General features: G+C 46.7%; 1 protein-coding gene and 1 non-coding gene across 2 annotated transcripts in view; one reads left to right on the forward strand and one right to left on the reverse strand.

Annotated features, from left to right (window-relative positions):
* ANO2 (anoctamin 2) overlaps positions 1-16,615 on the reverse strand; it is a 280,595-nt gene that overhangs the window by 178,675 nt on the left and 85,305 nt on the right. Inside the window, exons 7-9 of the mRNA XM_015591465.2 lie at positions 13,125-13,180; positions 11,889-11,930; positions 5,007-5,071 (exon numbers count right to left, since the gene is read on the reverse strand). Coding sequence (XP_015446951.1) covers positions 5,007-5,071; positions 11,889-11,930; positions 13,125-13,180 — 163 coding nt within the window. The remainder of the gene's footprint in view (positions 1-5,006; positions 5,072-11,888; positions 11,931-13,124; positions 13,181-16,615) is intronic.
* On the forward strand, positions 13,492-13,610 carry LOC112481904. Its single transcript, XR_003047126.1, has one exon. It is a non-coding gene; the product is annotated as a 5S ribosomal RNA (ribosomal RNA).

The following is a 16,615-nucleotide window of genomic DNA, read 5'->3' on the forward strand; positions in this document are numbered from 1 at the left end:
GTGTAAAATAGAGCCTTTTCACGGCTAGATTTAATAAGCAGCCTGACTTATTTCTTGATCTGTAAAATGGGCCAGAATATTACATCACAGAACATTATTTTCCTTGTTTCTGCCTTGCCTCAACCAGCTACTGCTTGCTTTTAGTTCTGTCTGCTCCACTTCCACACCCTCAAAGATCAAAAAAAAGTATTCTTCAGGGACATGATGTAATATTTCTTTCCAGCCTAAAAATGCTTTCCTGCTAAATCCAATACTACATAACTGAGACCTGTGCAAATACCAAGGTCCTAGCCCCACACTTCACATCTCCTTAGCCGCCTCTCTTGGATCCAGCCTCACCTCCTTCCAACCCTGGGGTATCTGCTAACTTACAGGGCAGAGCAAGGGACATGGGCCAGCTTGGCACAGAATCAAGTCAAAGTTTTGATCCTGTCTTTCCCAATCAACAGTCAGGAGGGATCAGGCTTTGGGTCAAGGTGATTTCTGGCCATCAATATCAGGCTAACCAATAAATCCATGTACAGGGCAGCCCAGGCTGGCAATGAAGACATATTCAAACCTTTAACCTCAGTCCTTCAGAAGGCAACATTTCTAATACAAGGGCCACCTCTTCTAGGAAGTCTTACCTTATTCCACTACTAGCAATTACTCTTAATCTGTTGTCCCATACTGTCATGTTTGTACTTACAGTCCTTAAGAAGCCCTTACCTCCTCCTGCCTTGCACATATCTGTCTCCCTACTTAACCGCTAGATCCTTAGGGCACAAACTTCACCTTATTCATTGCTGCACCACCCATGTTTCCAAGCACAGAGACTTGCTCACTGTATTTATTGCACTGAGCTGAATGACCCTTATAAATCCCAGTGAAGGATAGAGGAGGTGGCAGCAGGGCTCAGGAAATAATTAATCACGAATTGATCAACATTTTTCCTCTCCATTCCCCGCTTTAAACCAGCTGTGGTTGGTCCTGCCCCAGCCTGGCCTGCCAGGAAGCCTCCTAAGAATGTGACTTCTTCTGTCTCCCTCCTGGAGAGACTGGATGGGTCATATTTTAGGAGAGTACAAGTGGAGCCCAGAGACCAACCGAGAGGGATGGATCAAATCACACAGCCTCCTCTTGGCCATCCCGGAGAACTCAGGCAAGGACGAGGACATCTGCCTTGCAATAGGAGGAGGGAAAGCCAATTCCTGTGATGCCAGGCTTCTGGATGGGATCTCCACGGGAGAGGCTAGAGAAGGCTGAAAATCTAAGACAGTAGAGATGTGTGCCAAGGTGGGGGCACAGTGCCATGCTTGCTGTCCACAGATAATGCTCAAAGGCTCTTAAGAAGGTATGACCCTGTAGACATCACTCTCAGGTCATTTTGGAAGTGTTCATATCTCAAGGCTTCAAGACAGGACATTTCTAAGAGAACTCCAAAACTGACACATGGACTGGTTTCATGCCCAGAGCCTGAGCTTTAAGAGATGGGAATGAGTGAGAGCCATTTACCCTTATCCATACTGTAATCCTGACTTGGTGTGGTGAATGCTGCCCATGCATGATCCCCTTGGTGAGCTCCTCGAGTCAACGGGCTGCAATCACCCTGAGCCTAGTAGACTTCTGGACCCTCATGCTGTCATAGGCAGGCAGTGGCAGATGCTTAAAAATAAACTTTTTGTATATCAACTTAGCAGAATACAGCTAGGAGCTAAATCAAACTCAGATGTTTAAAGCCTGCTTTGTCTCATTCATGTCAAAACCTCCAAGCTAAGAAAATCAGCCTATGAGCAAACATTAACTTTAGCAAAAAGACAGGTCATGGTCCTAAGTAATACTAGATTACACCTGTATAAATCCAAAAGGCCCCAGGCCCCCAGATTCCCCAGAAAATAAAGGCTTTCTTCCCCTGGGATGCTGGGGTGTTAACTCAGAGCAATGCAGGCAGAAATCTACTCCCCCGGCTGCAAGGACCCTCATATGATTCCCAAGGGACTTAGAAGAGCCATTTCCTGCCAGCTAAGACATCATGTCCCCCATTGTCTTAATCACATACCTCTTTTCTGCCAGGGCACAAGTGCTGCTGGCTGGAAGTTCCCAGAAGAATTTGCTGTGAGTGAGTCCCTGCTGGATACCTCCCTGTGGAACTTTCCAGGCAACTCTTACACACACACACACACACACACACACACACTCACTCACTCACTCACCCACCCTAAGCTCGGGCCTGGAGGTTTCTAAAGCAAGTGTGCAGAGTCCTATTGGGCTAGAAGAGATGCATCAGCTGTCTCACAGTGCAGCCTACTGGGCATGCCTGAAGGTGCAGCAGAAGGCAAGGGCAAGGGGTGCAGAAAGGGGTGGCTTGCCTCCCCTCTGTCCACTTCCAGCACTTGGAAAGGAACCTCTAACCTCAAATCTCAAGTTCAGGCTTGAGGTCCTGCAGAAGGAGAAGGATAGCTAGTCCTGGGGCTTTCAAAATGCAAAAGGATCCCCCACACTGCTGAGCTCTCCGTGCTTTAGAATGTTCCAAAGGACCATTCACAGGGAGGAGCGCAGGGCTCCACGGGAGGAACGGAAACTCATTGCTAAAAATGAGGAGCCGAGCGCCCAAGGAAATAGGCGGGCAACATCTCTGTCGGGCCTTCGTGTGAATTATACTCAACTTGTATCAGACTCCCCATCTTTCAACACAGACCATATGGGTGCAATTTCTACATGAGATACAAAAAGGGTTCAATTTACATTAAGAAATAATAACGAACAGCCCCGTGAAAGTGCAGAGCCAATGATGGCGTGGGGACGGCACCCGCGGGCAGCCCTAACCGGTGGTGGCGGGAAAGACTGAGAAGAAGAGGAATAAGAGAGACATGAAGAAGCACCCACTGGGCGCGGGGGTCAGACTGGGGAGTGGGAAGTGAGAGAGAGGGCAGGTGAGGAAGAGGAAGGAGGAGGTAACTTTGGCAAAGCAAAACGAGCCATTCAGAAGGGAGTGTGAAATGGGTTCAGGGTGGCACCTGCTGAGTGTGGGTGGCCGCCACCCCCCTACCCCGGTTTTCTCTTCACAAGCCCTCCAGCTGCCTTTTCTTGGCGTCCCTGTCTCTGCTTGCCCATCTATGTCCCCTAACACCCCTAGCCCTATACCACTGGGTAGACAACATCCCCTCACTCCCCACAGAGACTACCCAGTGTCTCCCTCCAGTCAGTGTCTGAGAGGTGCCTGAGGCCACAGCCTTCTCCCTTCCCAGCCAAGCCACTGGCCTAGCCCAGGGCCTGTGGGAGCTCTTTAGACATCTGATCTGTGAGGAGCAGTAGACAAGCTCCAGCTCCACAGCACACCGTGCCCCGTCTAGACAGATTTGAGCTCTCCGTGCTCAGCAACTGCCAAACCCCCTGAGCAAAGCTCTGCTCCAAAGGCAATTCTTCCCCTGCAGGTGAGGCTGCTTTGGTGGCCAAAAGTGAGTACATATTGGAGCCATTTCCCACTCAGCTGGCGGCCAGTCACCTGAAGTCTCTGGAGAAAAGATAAGGCTCTCTGGTAGGGAGAATTTTTAATTTTTTTAATCGTATTTTTTTTAAAAATGAGTGAGCAGTTGGAGAAAACAGGCGACAGAGTGGGTGGCCACTTGAGATGCAGAGAGGAAGATCAAAGCCCACCAAGAATGGAGGAAGCAGCCTTGGTGTGGCCCAGAGAACAGTCTAGGTGGCCCGTGCCTCATAAAAAGCAGCCGGAGACTGGGAGGTGCTGGGTGAGGGAGACTTGGTCACAGGCACCCAGTGGCCCTGTTCCCCGACCCAAGCCCTTTGGTTAACGGTCTTCAGCTGGAACAAACACCTGTTGTCAAGAGACGCCCAAGGGAGACGCCCTGGAAGGGCCCTCAGTTCACTGTGTGGGAGGTGAACCTGCCCAGACTGTGGCCCCGAGGCTGACTTCTTCCAAGAAGGAGCTGGAATTCCTCCCTCTGGACTCAGTCCTTCTGGCTGCTGCCCCCTCACAGTCCCGGCCCAGGGCAATCAGCCAGGAACACTCTCTTGTGTTTGCCTGCTGATTAATTAGTTCATTAGAAGAGCCACAGGTGACTGTGTGGCAGTGAAACCATTATTTCATTCATGGGGCCGAACGTCCTCTTCGCTACCAAATTTCCTCACAGATCCCTCCAGTTGGCCTTCCAATTCAGGACAACTAGGATCTGGAAGACCAAAGCGGGACTGTGACTTGCCCAAAGAAACAAGAGCCCCTAGTGACTGGGCCTGGACGAGAACTCAGTCTCCAGACTCTCACCCAGTGCTTTCCCACTTCACAGTGCTGCCTCCCAACATCCCAGCTGGGAAAGAGGCTGGGTTCTAAGAGCTCATTGATTTTCTGGAGATTTCAACCCATTTGACACTAGTCAGACTTGCTGTCTTCTAGTAAGTTCTTTAAAAGAACTCTTCACCAATGTTCTGTAAGAGCTGGGTCAATTCTCAAGGCAACAGGACATCGTTTTAGTGGCAGCGCTGGAGGAAGGGATTCCAGGACCCAGTCTCTCCTCCCTTCTAATTTGGAGAAGCCATAAAAGCCCACATTCACTCTCAAGCCAACTCGCTTATTCTTCATATGATTTGCAAGGTCTTCCTTTCCCTTGGTCAACACCATGGCTACTTGGGCATAATCTAAGGATCCGCTTCACCCAGATCCTTCTCTAGAACAAATCTGAAGGAAAAGAATAAGAGATAAAACTTGATTTATCTTGATTCCCCCCAACAAGAGGGCAGGCAGTGAAAGAGAGACCAACGTGCTGAACACTCCAAGAGGAAAGTCAGAGCATGTCAATCTACATCAGCTGCTGCCACTCACAGCCTCCCTTCTCCTCCCTGTCCCTGAGCTGTTTCCCCATCCATAAAAAACAGAGCGGGGGGATAATACAACCTAGAAATGCATATCCCTCTGCTCGGCCAATGGTCTTCTAGGAGCCAAGAGGGTTGACAGATATCTTTTGTGATTTCCATCTCTGGAGTCCTCCCAAGAGTCCCCACCCACGACTCACCTGATGAGGTCGATGGGTTGAAACTTATAAAACACTCCGTAGCGTGCCCATTCTTGATACAGCAGCTAAACAAGAAAAATGGAAATAGATTAGAGGTCGGGGGTACAACTGTTTACCTATTTTGTCCACCCTAGCAGATCAAGATTTTATCTCGAACATCTTTTTAATGACTTCATTTGGATGACTAGCAAATCAAAATTGAATCCTAAAAAGTCCAGCTTCTAGGAAAATTCTCATGAGACATCCGCAAAAAAAAAAAGATGTCCAAAGGCTACAGAAGCTGACCTCTTCCCCAGATAATAAAGATGACCTTTATCACACTCTGGGGCAGTGTTACACCTAGCAAACACAACCCCTCCTTCTATATTCTCTTGTCTTGTTTAGTCCAGCGAAGCGAGACCTCACATTCATTTATTCACTCATTTGACGAGTATTTATTGAACATCTACTATGTGCCAGGCACTGTCCAGACTCTGGATACAGCAGTAAACCAAACAAAGTTGCTGCTGTCAAGGAGCTTACATTACACCCTGGCATATGGAGATAAAGACAATATAAACACAAACATATAAGACTTAAAATGCCATGAAGAAAAATAAATCGAAATAAGGGAATAGAATATGAAGGAGGTGAGTAGGGTTGGGTGCTATTTTAGATAGAATAACAAGGGAAGGCCTCAGTGAAGAGGTGACATATGAGCTGAGACCTGAAGGGAACAGGGGCGTGTTCCAGGCAGAAGAACACCCTTCCTGTGCAAACACCCTGAAAGAAGTGTATGTGGTATGTCTTGGGAAGAACAGGGAAGTGTATGGCTGGGACAGAACATGGGGAGAATAATGGGAGATAATGTCAGAAGCTATTGTGGGGTGTCTATTCAGGGCCTGGTAGGTCATGCTAAAATCTTTGGACTTTTAAGAAAGCCATTAAGAGTTGTGTAGCAGTGGGGGAGAAATGATTTAGATTGTAGATAGCTTACTCTGGCTGCTTACTCGGTCTGCCCACAGACTGAGAGTTGGCAGAGGATTAGGAGGGCTATTGTAATGGTCCAGGGAAGAGGTGATGGTGGCTTGAACCATGGAGGTAGTGGGAGAAGCAGTGAGAAGTTGATTCTGCTTATATTTTAAAGGTTGAGTCAATAAGACTTACTGTTGGATTATAGAGGGTAAAAGAAAAGGAGAACTTGGCCTGAGCAACTGAGTAAATGGTGATTGTATTTACTGAAATGGGGACGATTGTGGGAAGAATAAGTTAGAAAGAATGGAACCAAGAGTTCAGTTTGGGATGTGCTCGTTTCAGTGCCTTTTAGGCATCCATGTGAGAATACTGAGAAAGCAGCTGGATGTTAAAGTCTGGAGTTTAAAGGAGAGTTCAGACTAGAGAGGCAATCAACAGGAATCAACAGAGAAGAGATGATTTGTAAAGTCATTAAGCTATGGATGCAAGTTCCAAGGAAGGGAGAATAGGTAGAGGTCTGACATCTAGGCCCTGGGGGCTCCAATGTTGAGAGGTCAAGGGGACGATAAATAAAAGCAAAGACGGAAGGGCAGCCGGTGATGTGGAGGAGAACCCGAAATGTATGGTGTCCAGGAAGCCAAGAGACGTGGGTTTCAATGAAAAGAAAATAGCCAGCCGTGCCAAATGCTGCCGATGGGTCAAGGCAGATGAGAATGGAGAAGTGACCATTGTATTCAGTGACTTGAAGGCTACTGAGGACCTCGACAAGAGCCGTTTCAGTGGCAGGATGGGGGCAAAATCTGATTGGAACATGTTCTAGAGCTTAAGGGAGGAAACGATGCACCAAACACATTAGGCCATGCAATCTTGTGATGGCAAGTTTAGCAGAACTGGAATGTGGACAAAACCTGTGTATTGGTCCCAAGGGCAAACCATGTTTTAGTTTCAAACACCTGGCCAGTGAGTTTCACAGATTATCTAGAAGGAAATGAAGTAATCTGGTAACGAACTGTCATTAGACATCATCTACGTGTCCATGTTGAATAGATATTAGTGCAGAATCAAATTATATATCTAGAATTGACAGACATAATACAATTGCTACCTTGTTTTGTTCTTTATTCTCCTTATACATCACATCTCCTTACGTATCACACAGAATTCTCATGGAATTCATCAAGAAAAGCTACTCCCATCAGCCCTACAGGAAGCCATCCTTTCACTTAAGTATCTTTGAAGATACGATATGAAAACTGAAACAAAAATTAGTATTTCTACTTAATGGCTATAGACTTTTATTGTCATAATCTCTCCCAACAACCAAAAACTACACATATCCTAATATATTACACCCAGCGTTACCACCATTTGCAAAGTAGGAAACCCAGCCACAAAAAGGGATTACACAGTGTATGATGGGCAAAGGACGATCTGAATTCATGAGTTTCGATGCTGCTCATTCTGGGCAGGTGGCTCCTACGAATTTTACTGTTATTATTACATCCCCTCCTCCCCCTGATCTTGAGTGTTTCTACTTCCTTGGGTTTTTATTCTCTCTCCCCAGTGCAAACCCTGGACTCACCAGCACCTGGTTGTCACAGTGACATCATTTGTGCCCCAAAGGGAGGCCTGCTTGCGTCAGGAGATACAGGCAAGGCCTCCCTTGAGGGCTGTGGCACGTCACAACCCACTTCACTGGCTCTTCTCTCTAGAGCAAATTTCTCTCCAAGTCATCCGTCCAACTAAAACCTGAGCCTGAGAACATCCCAGGCTCAGAACCTGCAACTGCCCAGGAAAAACTGAAAATGCTCCAAGAAGCCAATATGGCCCAGTTGGCCATATTGAGAACCAAGCTCGCAAGCCTTACCCCTGATTGGATCCTGGCCCTGCTATAAGAAACCTCCAGAAAGTCCCTTTCTCAGTGTGGTACCCTATAAGCACAGAGCTGTATGCATATAGTTTGTGGATACAGATGAGGATGAGTCAGGAGAGCTGTTTGAGCTTGACGCGGACAGGCTAGATGGACACAGAGGAGGACATCATTAGGCAGCCTCTGCGGGAGAGCTGGAGCTACAGAGCAGAAAAATTGGGAACTGACACAACAATTGTGCCTGGATGCCCATGTGGCTCTGCCCAGGCCAGCTCACACATCCTTGCAGGGGAGGCAGAGAGAAAGGTGGAGAGTGCTATAGACTTTCCCTTGTCTCTAAAAACGGTTAATCACACATAGTTAGAGACCAAGTGGATCATGCTAAACTCCAGGTCCAGGGTCCCAGACTCGCTGTCAGGGTGAAGGAAGGCATGCTCTGGAGTCTCTGTCCCATGGTGATTAGCGTGCTATGAGTAAAATGCGGAAGGAAAACCACAGTAACTTCTAACAGTCCCTTTAAACTTGCAGAGTCTAGAACCTTCTAATGAAGCTCTTAACAAATCCACTTTCTCCCTTAGAGCTACACCTCGTCCTCTACACCAGCTAGCCAAGACTGCAACTAGGGCAGGGAGGGTCTGCAGCTCCTTCTCAGTGGACAGTACCTTACTTCAGGGGCCCCGGATGTAACTCCAGGTATGTCCGTCTGACCCCAAACCTTTATAGCAGAAAGCAACAACTCACAGGGACAATCCCACCGGATAGATCACAGCACACAAGTGGCCAGTTCGGCTCCCTAGGGATCACATTTGACAATGGGTCAGTTAGTTTAAGTATTGCACTAGACTATAAAGGAACCCAACTATGAAAACCATTTGCAATGCCAGAGCATGGCAAGACGTTTGAGACTCGTGGCTCTCGCTGAGGTCACAGCTCCTCAGAAAGCAGCTGGACCTGTGACAGGCAAAAAGATGGCAGCCGTAGCCAACTTAGAGGCATTGACGGTACAGGGTGGACCCGAGTGGGAGAGAATGGAATTCTACGATGACCTGTTTGAATTTCTGGCAAGTCATTTCAACTACCCAGGTCTTCCATTAGTGCGATGGGAGCCGTGAGGGATGGAAAAAGTAATCCTCAGGTGAAACAAAGAAAAGTACTTTTTTTGTCGGAAAGACATGATTGACTTCCTTTGCACACCTTGTAGTGGGTCATTTTATAACTGTCCACAGAGAAAACAATCATTTGCAAAGGCTGGAAAATCCAGGACCAAGGGTTTAAAAACATTCCGGTATTGTGCCTTGGGCTCCCCCTGTGAGTAGGGAAACTGCGAGGAGCCAGCGGGGGTAAGGCAGCCCTCAGAAGACAGTAACAGTCCCTTCCCTGGATGTGTGAGAAAACCAGGCAGGTCTGGCTGCTGGCAGCCAGGAGGGACTCATGCATACCCACACTGTTCCTGCTTCCCTGCTTTCTAGAAAGGTGGGAAACCCCTGTTCTCCAGAAGGAGGAAGCCTCTTTTTAATTACCCTCCAGGAGCGGAGAGAGAAATCTCCAGCTGCTAGCTGGGGCTGAGTCCATCGAGACTGCACAACTGCATGAGGCAAGCTGGAGGGGAAGGAGCCTGGGATCTGCCTATGAGGAGCCTGGGCCTCACGGAGATCATGGGAATAGCTACACACTGCAGGGAAGAGTGAAGGCGAACATACAGGTACTGGCAGAATCGGCCGCTTGAGATGCCCTTGCAAATCATCCCTAAAGGCTCCCAGAGAAGCAATCTCACACTGCAGCTCCCAACCCTTCTCCATGTCCTCCAGCAGCAAATTCAAGGGTTCTCCCTTGCACCCAAGCAAAATCCTACATCCCTCTCAAAGAACAATACAGTATTATGATGTAATAAAAACAAATATGTTGCACATATTCAGAGGTTTGGGCTCTTTCCTCCTTAGGATACCTTTTCGGCCCCACCCATATACCACTGAAACTGGGGGGAACGCAGCACTGTAGTGAGAATTCCTCTCGCCATACACAAGAAGCTGTGTCAACCCAGCTGAAGAGAGTTGACTGAGTTTTAGTCCTTTGACAAACATTTATGGACATTGGAACCAGTCTCCTCACCTTGCTGGGTATCAGTTTCACAAGCCACACGAATGGAAAAAAGCTTGGTCTCTCACTCATGGCTTCCCTTATCCCCCATTACTGCATAGTAAATTTCCCTAACCATGACCTTGGCAGAGGAAAACAAGGACACCAGGACTGGCCAGCAAAGCCAAGGAAAAGCCACAAGAAAGGGGCCTCTCATCTTTCATAGACATTCATCCACCCTTGCCGAGGAGCATCCTCGTGACACCAACTTCGGGAATTATACACCAAGATGCATCTCCATCCTGGTGGGTCTCTCCCTGCCTCCCAGATTCTACCCAGTTATGGTATGTATTGGGAATAATTCTATTGGCGCAAGCAAAACATGTCCTGAGAGGAAAATCTTTTGTTAACAGGTTTTGTTGTTAATAATAATATAATATCATTGCAAAGACAAATACACAAATATTTCGGATAATCTACAATTTGTTTCTCTCTGCCTCTGTGCAGATAACAGAGGGCTGGCTGATTTCTCCCATGAGTTGCAATGTGTTCCTGGTCTCTGGAATGTTCCTATAAAGTGCTCTACCTTGACAGGCTGGGTCACCGCCCACCCAGCAGGAAGTTTCTTAGGTGGGCAGTGGTGGTGATCACTCTTTAAAGGGGAGGAATGTGAAATTAGAGAGTAGGAGGACAGAAAATGATTGGGGTGAGCAAGGTGAGATGTGGGGAGAAACGCTTCCTTCTTTTCCTTTAAATCTGATCCGGGACTTTTCAGGAAATTAAACACCGAGACTATTAGTATCAGATAGAAAACAGATGAGGTTAAGACATCGCAATACTACAGCAGATTCCCTGGGCAGGCAGAGAGCGGACATGTGCAAGCAATCACAGCAGTATTTCTGGAAAAGACCTTTTATGTTTTTAATACTTAACACTTCATAACAGGGACTAATAGGCAGGATAAAAAGAAGGCTGCTCAAAAGGCAACTTGGGGGATGAATGATTTTCCAGACAACAGAGTTGGGGGGAGGGGAATTTCTGGGGCTTCAATTCCTCACCCCTCCCGGCCTTGCTCACCCTCCTCGGCTTGCCAGAGTGGCTGAAAGCTGGGGGAAGCTGGGCGAGAGGATGGCATGAGGGGCTTGACAACCAGATGGGGCAGTCGCCTCTAAGGAAGCTGGGTGATCCTTACAGCGCCATGCCATGATTGAGAAGGGCAATACACCCACATTCCCAGAGTATCCCCAAACAGGAGGAGGGCTAGGGGAGAGCTGTCCAATTAGGAGCTCTGACTGGCATAGAAAAGATCCTTCCAAAGGGATTCCTTTCCCTCCCCCTATGATAACTTCTAATTCTAGCTGCCTGAATATTCAGCACGAACAAGCCTTCTCCTATAGATTTCTCTCCTGTAATTTGGGAATGACTATATCCCAAATGACTTGTCTGCTTAGAGGATAATAACTTAAAGATGATTCCTCCCCCCTCCCCACCCAAAGATAACGGCATGGATAATAACACATTTTTAGCTGAGACGCTGGATTCAAGAGTCCGAGTGGTTCCAAGCCCCATCTCTGTGTATTGTGGCAGTGCTATTGACAAGGTGCTCGATCTTTCTGTGTCTCAGTTTTCGCATATATAAATTAAGGAATCTGGACTTTCAGTGTTTCTCAAGTTAGGTGGTCTTGTCATCAGGGGGTGGGATAATACTTTTGTGTGGGACTGCTGGGTATAGTTCAGGAATGGTTAGCATTGCCGGTCCACCAGGCAATAAATACCATCATCACCACCCATATACACGGTCATGCCGATGACCAAAAATGGCCCTCCCATTTTCAAGTGCCTGGAGGGTAGGGAACTGTGGAGGAACTGCCGAAAAACTTATAAGCAGGTAAACTGAACATTTAGGGCACTTCTAGCTCGTTCCACACCCATCCATGGCGTTCTTCACTCAAAGCGCTCAGTGCAGCACAAGGGTGACTTACCTTTCTGTCATTCATGTCATCCCCTGGACTATCATATTCACCCTGTAGGAGAGAAAGGGATGCTGGGTAAAGCCAATGGAATTATCAAAAACAGAGAAAAGATTTTCTTTTTTATTTTCTAACGTCATCCCTCTCCTTCATTCTCATTTGAGGAAGGTCAAACACATGACATGGTGAGGAGCCAATGTTCCACTTCCTTAGTCATCAACACGTGCAGTGTTTCCTGTGGACGGTTTCTCACACAAAGACACGCCCCTCAGATGCTCCAGAGATCGGCGTCTGCTTCCTTGTAGCAGGCACGACAGCAGAGCCCGTGTCCGTAAATGAGCTAGCATATCACATGAAATCCCCCTACGTCATGTCTTGCTCACCCCTGTCCATAACTGGCAGAATCTAACCTCATATATGACCACAGCAAAGATGTCAGTGAGGAAAGAACTGTCATCTGGGAGATTCCTTTGGGCACTCAGGGATCCCTGCCTCAGTAGCCTCATTTGGCACAATTCTGTGATAAATGCTAAAGGAGTGACCAATCAAACAGGCAGTGCAGTGTGGGGGCACTTAGTTCATGGGCCAATTAAGTCCTTCATGAATCGTCCTGAAGAATGTCACTGAGCTGTATTATAAGATGTTTATAACATTACTCTCAGTCAAGGAAAACTTTAATTATCATTTTCTTTGCTTAACCAAACAATAGTATAAGGAATTCTGAGTGATTTCCTTCAAAAATGTTTAAATTAAAAAAATAATCTGACGAGATATATATATATATATATATAAAAAATGAGGAATTTCACATCCACACAGAACCATCCCATACGAAACATCACTTTCAATCATTTTAGGGTCTGACAGTCCAGGCTGCATATTATCCAGGCCACAGACCTTCCTTCCACCGCCATCTACCCACCTTCACCCACATGTCCTCCCCTTAACCTCTGCAGGACATATCTGTCTTCTAACACGTTCCCCCCAAACAAAGACATGGGGTGAAGGGAAAGCTCAAACAAAGCCAGTTCATTTAGCCACTGGAGAAATAACCAGAGACACAGCATGAAACAACTGACAAAAATCAAACCGGGCCTACTGTCAGTCATGAGTGGTTTAGAACCAGCCAAGGTTTTTAACGGCATGATTCACTCCAGCCTTGCCTCGCACATATCCACCCATTGCGTTGCCTGTGGTTTTCATCTTTTTGAAGACTACGTGGAACGTGCTGACAAGAATAGTACTTACATCATGAAGAGGGTAGGCAGCCTCATAGATATTGTTTGCTATCAGAGAGTTAATACCTATGGAAACAAGAAAGAAGAAAATAATAACTCTAGGGCAGAGATTTCTTGACTTAAACTTCATCTTTTGATACATGTTATCAAACATGTTTTTATTGAGCTTTAGTTCTTGGTATAAGAGCACTATTTTTTCATTTCCCAAATACAAAGTTATGTTTTACTATCAGATATGCTCAAACTTCATATTCCTCTGGTCCTCATATAACCAGACCCCTCCGGTCCAATAACACTCCTCCACCACCACCATCTCCATGGCCACCACTGTAAGCTGAGAAGATCTGTGTTTAGTGACAGCATAAGAATGGCTAGTGGTCTACGGCCGTGCCACCCTGAACAAGCCCGATCCCGTCTGATCTCGGAAGCTAAGCAAGGTTGGGCCTGGTTAGTACTTGGATGGGAGACCACCTAGGAAGACCAGGTGCTGTAGGTGTAAAAAATAAAAAAATAAGGGATTATAAGCTGACAAGGTCCTTGCAATCTGTGAGGTCAACCAAGGATTGCCTGGCCTAAAAAAAAAAATAAAAATGGCTACTGGATTACTGTCATTATGACCAATAAAAGTATACATCAAAATATCCCACAGCACTTTATCTGAACTCATTTCTGGCACCTTCTTGTTCCTGCACAGAGTCGTGCCTATTGCTGTCCATGACTGATCTGTGGACCATGAGCTCCCTGAGGGAGGGGGCAGTAGGGCGGCCATTCTCAAACTGTGTTCTGGGGAACCCTGGGAGTGTCCATGACCCTTTCAGGGGGGTTCATGAGGTCAAAACTATTTTTATAATAGTGATAAGATATTATTTGCTTTTTCACTCCTGTTCTCTCACAAGTGTACAGTGCAGTTTTGTGACATGGGATGACATCATCCCCTGACAGCTAATGGAATGTGTACATGTATATTCTTGTGCTTTAAGAGTTTCTCAGTCTTACCTTCTAACACAATAAATATTGATCTATATTACCCACCTAAACAAAAGCTCTCTGGGGGCTCTCGATAACTGTTAAAAGTATAAAGTCGTCCTGAGATCACAGAGTTTGAAAACCATACAACAAGGGATTCATATTTTAATGCCAGCAGTATTTCACAGCACTTGCACACAGAGACCCTATTAAATATATGTTAAATGAATGAATGACTCTGTCCCTACTACTCCAATATACTCACAACAGAGAACCTTCTGCTCAGCATGGAGGCACTGTTCTTTACTTGTTTCATTCATAGTTTTATTCAGAGACTATAAAGTGGTCTGTATGTTCTGTCTGACTCAGGACAGTCTGTCCTCGGTCTCCGGATCCCAGATGGAATGGATTATTTCTCACCAACAGGCAGTGCTAAGGATTCTGCCATGACAGGAGGCACATTTAATCATGGAGGTGGGGAGGAGGGTCAGGTCTCCAGTTCTCAGTGATTTCCCTTGTCTCAAACACACTTTCTGCCCTGAACCGTTCTTTCCAGAGAGACCACAGACAGTGGAGAGATGCGGAGAAAATTGGTTTTGAAGGGAAACACAGAAGTTGTCCAAACTCTAAGTAACTGCATTTTCGGGGCTCAGGATAAATTATAAGTTTGGATAACAAATCTAGACAAGAGTGACTCATTAAAATTCATGGTTTTCCACCTCCCCTTCCTACCCAATGCCCCACCCACATGCTCAGAGACCGCAGGAGATCTCAAACAATCCTCTCTCCTCTGTCAACCTCCTCTTCCTCAAACCTCGCCCCTATTTGCCGCAGTTCTAGGACACTGAATACCAGAAAGACATGCCACAGGCCCACGTGGGAGCAGAAGCCATTGGGAGGCCGCAGGGGGCCTCAGCAGAAGTGGCCATCTTCCAATGACTTGAGAGCTGCACCGTCACCAAAGGGCCAGTCCTTTCCTGATTTTAAGCTTCCTCTTTGGCATGAACTTAAAACATCAGAAATAACTCTGGGGAGTGGGGAGGACCAGAGGGTGCATAAAGGGAGTGCGGGTGGGGGGAGGGATGCCCCAAGGCTCAATGAGCTGCAGATTTGTCCAACTCACAAGACTATAATTTCACTCTGAGCATCATTAATCAGTTCAAGAGCCATAACCACAGCAATGTGAAGCCATTCTCCAATAATTAAGGGGAGGAGTCCCACGTCTGAACGGGGTTGGGGTCGTTCAGAGCCACACAAAGGCTGTCGACTTAGATACAGGCTGAAGCATCACAGGCCTGCAGGGCTCCCACTAGACTGCACTCCAGGTACTACCCCACCCAGTACCCTACACTCACGTCCCGTGGTTGCCATGGCAGTAGTATACACCCTGAAGACAGTCCCAAAACTGCATGGAAAAAATTAACAGGTGTTGAACTCTTCTGCTAATTCTCAGCTTTGCTCAGCACAAGTAACCCAGTGTCTGCAAGCATTAGGCTGACAATCTGAACTCCTGGGCCCTACTGCCAGATTCTCAAAAAGATTTCGAATCATCGGAGGCCTAAAGTTGTACACTCCACCTGTCATCTCAAATAAAGCTTCCTTTATGCCACATGCCTGAAGCTGGTAGCTGACTTCACTTCTAAGACTTTGCTCATTGTTGTGTTTCCCCTGAAAGTCTAAAAGGCCCCTGAGGTCAGACAGCACTCCCCTCTCACCGGGTTCTTATGGCACCTAGGTCACTGCTGGGAACACAGAGGGTAATGGCTGGTAAGAGTAACCACTCTTGCTAAACTTATCTCAGCGTCTCTTCCCATTTATCACAGGCACCCACTTTCCTCATTAATTCAGTTTTCTTTGGCAACCTATGCTGATGAAGAGACTTTAAACTCCAGTTCATTAGTCTACTTCCTAAGAAAGGAAGCTCAACAAATGGTTCTTTGCCTCGGAGCCAACACGATTCATGTCATCCTAACCCAGATAACCAGAGCCCCCACATACTGTCATGGAATGTGTCTCTGTCCCCCACGGCTGTGGAACTCCTGTTTTTCAGATGGTGTCGTATGGGAGATCCCAATCAGTGGCTGTTGGGCAGAGGGAGGGAATAGGACATAAAAGGAGAAGGAATGGGGACAGGGAGGCAAGTTGAAAAGTAACTATGCATCCACAACTTCACTCAATTGTTTTGGCCTCTCCAGTCACTCACAGACTTCAGAAACCAAGATTCTACCCCCAAACAAGCATGGAAATCAGTTTGAAAGAAGAAGAAAATAATCAAATGTTTTTTAAAAAGAGTCTCTGCTTTGAAAACTGAAATTCTGAGTTTTTTCCTTTCTTTTCAGCAAAAAATGGGCTAATTGGTTCCATCACGCACCATCCATCTGGCTATAACGGCAAAGCTTTCTTCTTCAGGATCACATCTATATATTCCTTCCTCTCTGCTCTAGACCCAGGGAGACAGAGCCCAACATCTCGTCCTATTAATCCCGGAAGGGGGGCCAGGAAAAATGAGAAAGCACAGAGGACATTTTTCTTTCC

This window comes from Pteropus alecto, unplaced genomic scaffold, assembly GCF_000325575.1.
Source record: "Pteropus alecto unplaced genomic scaffold, ASM32557v1 scaffold94, whole genome shotgun sequence".
NCBI lineage: Eukaryota > Metazoa > Chordata > Mammalia > Chiroptera > Pteropodidae > Pteropus > Pteropus alecto.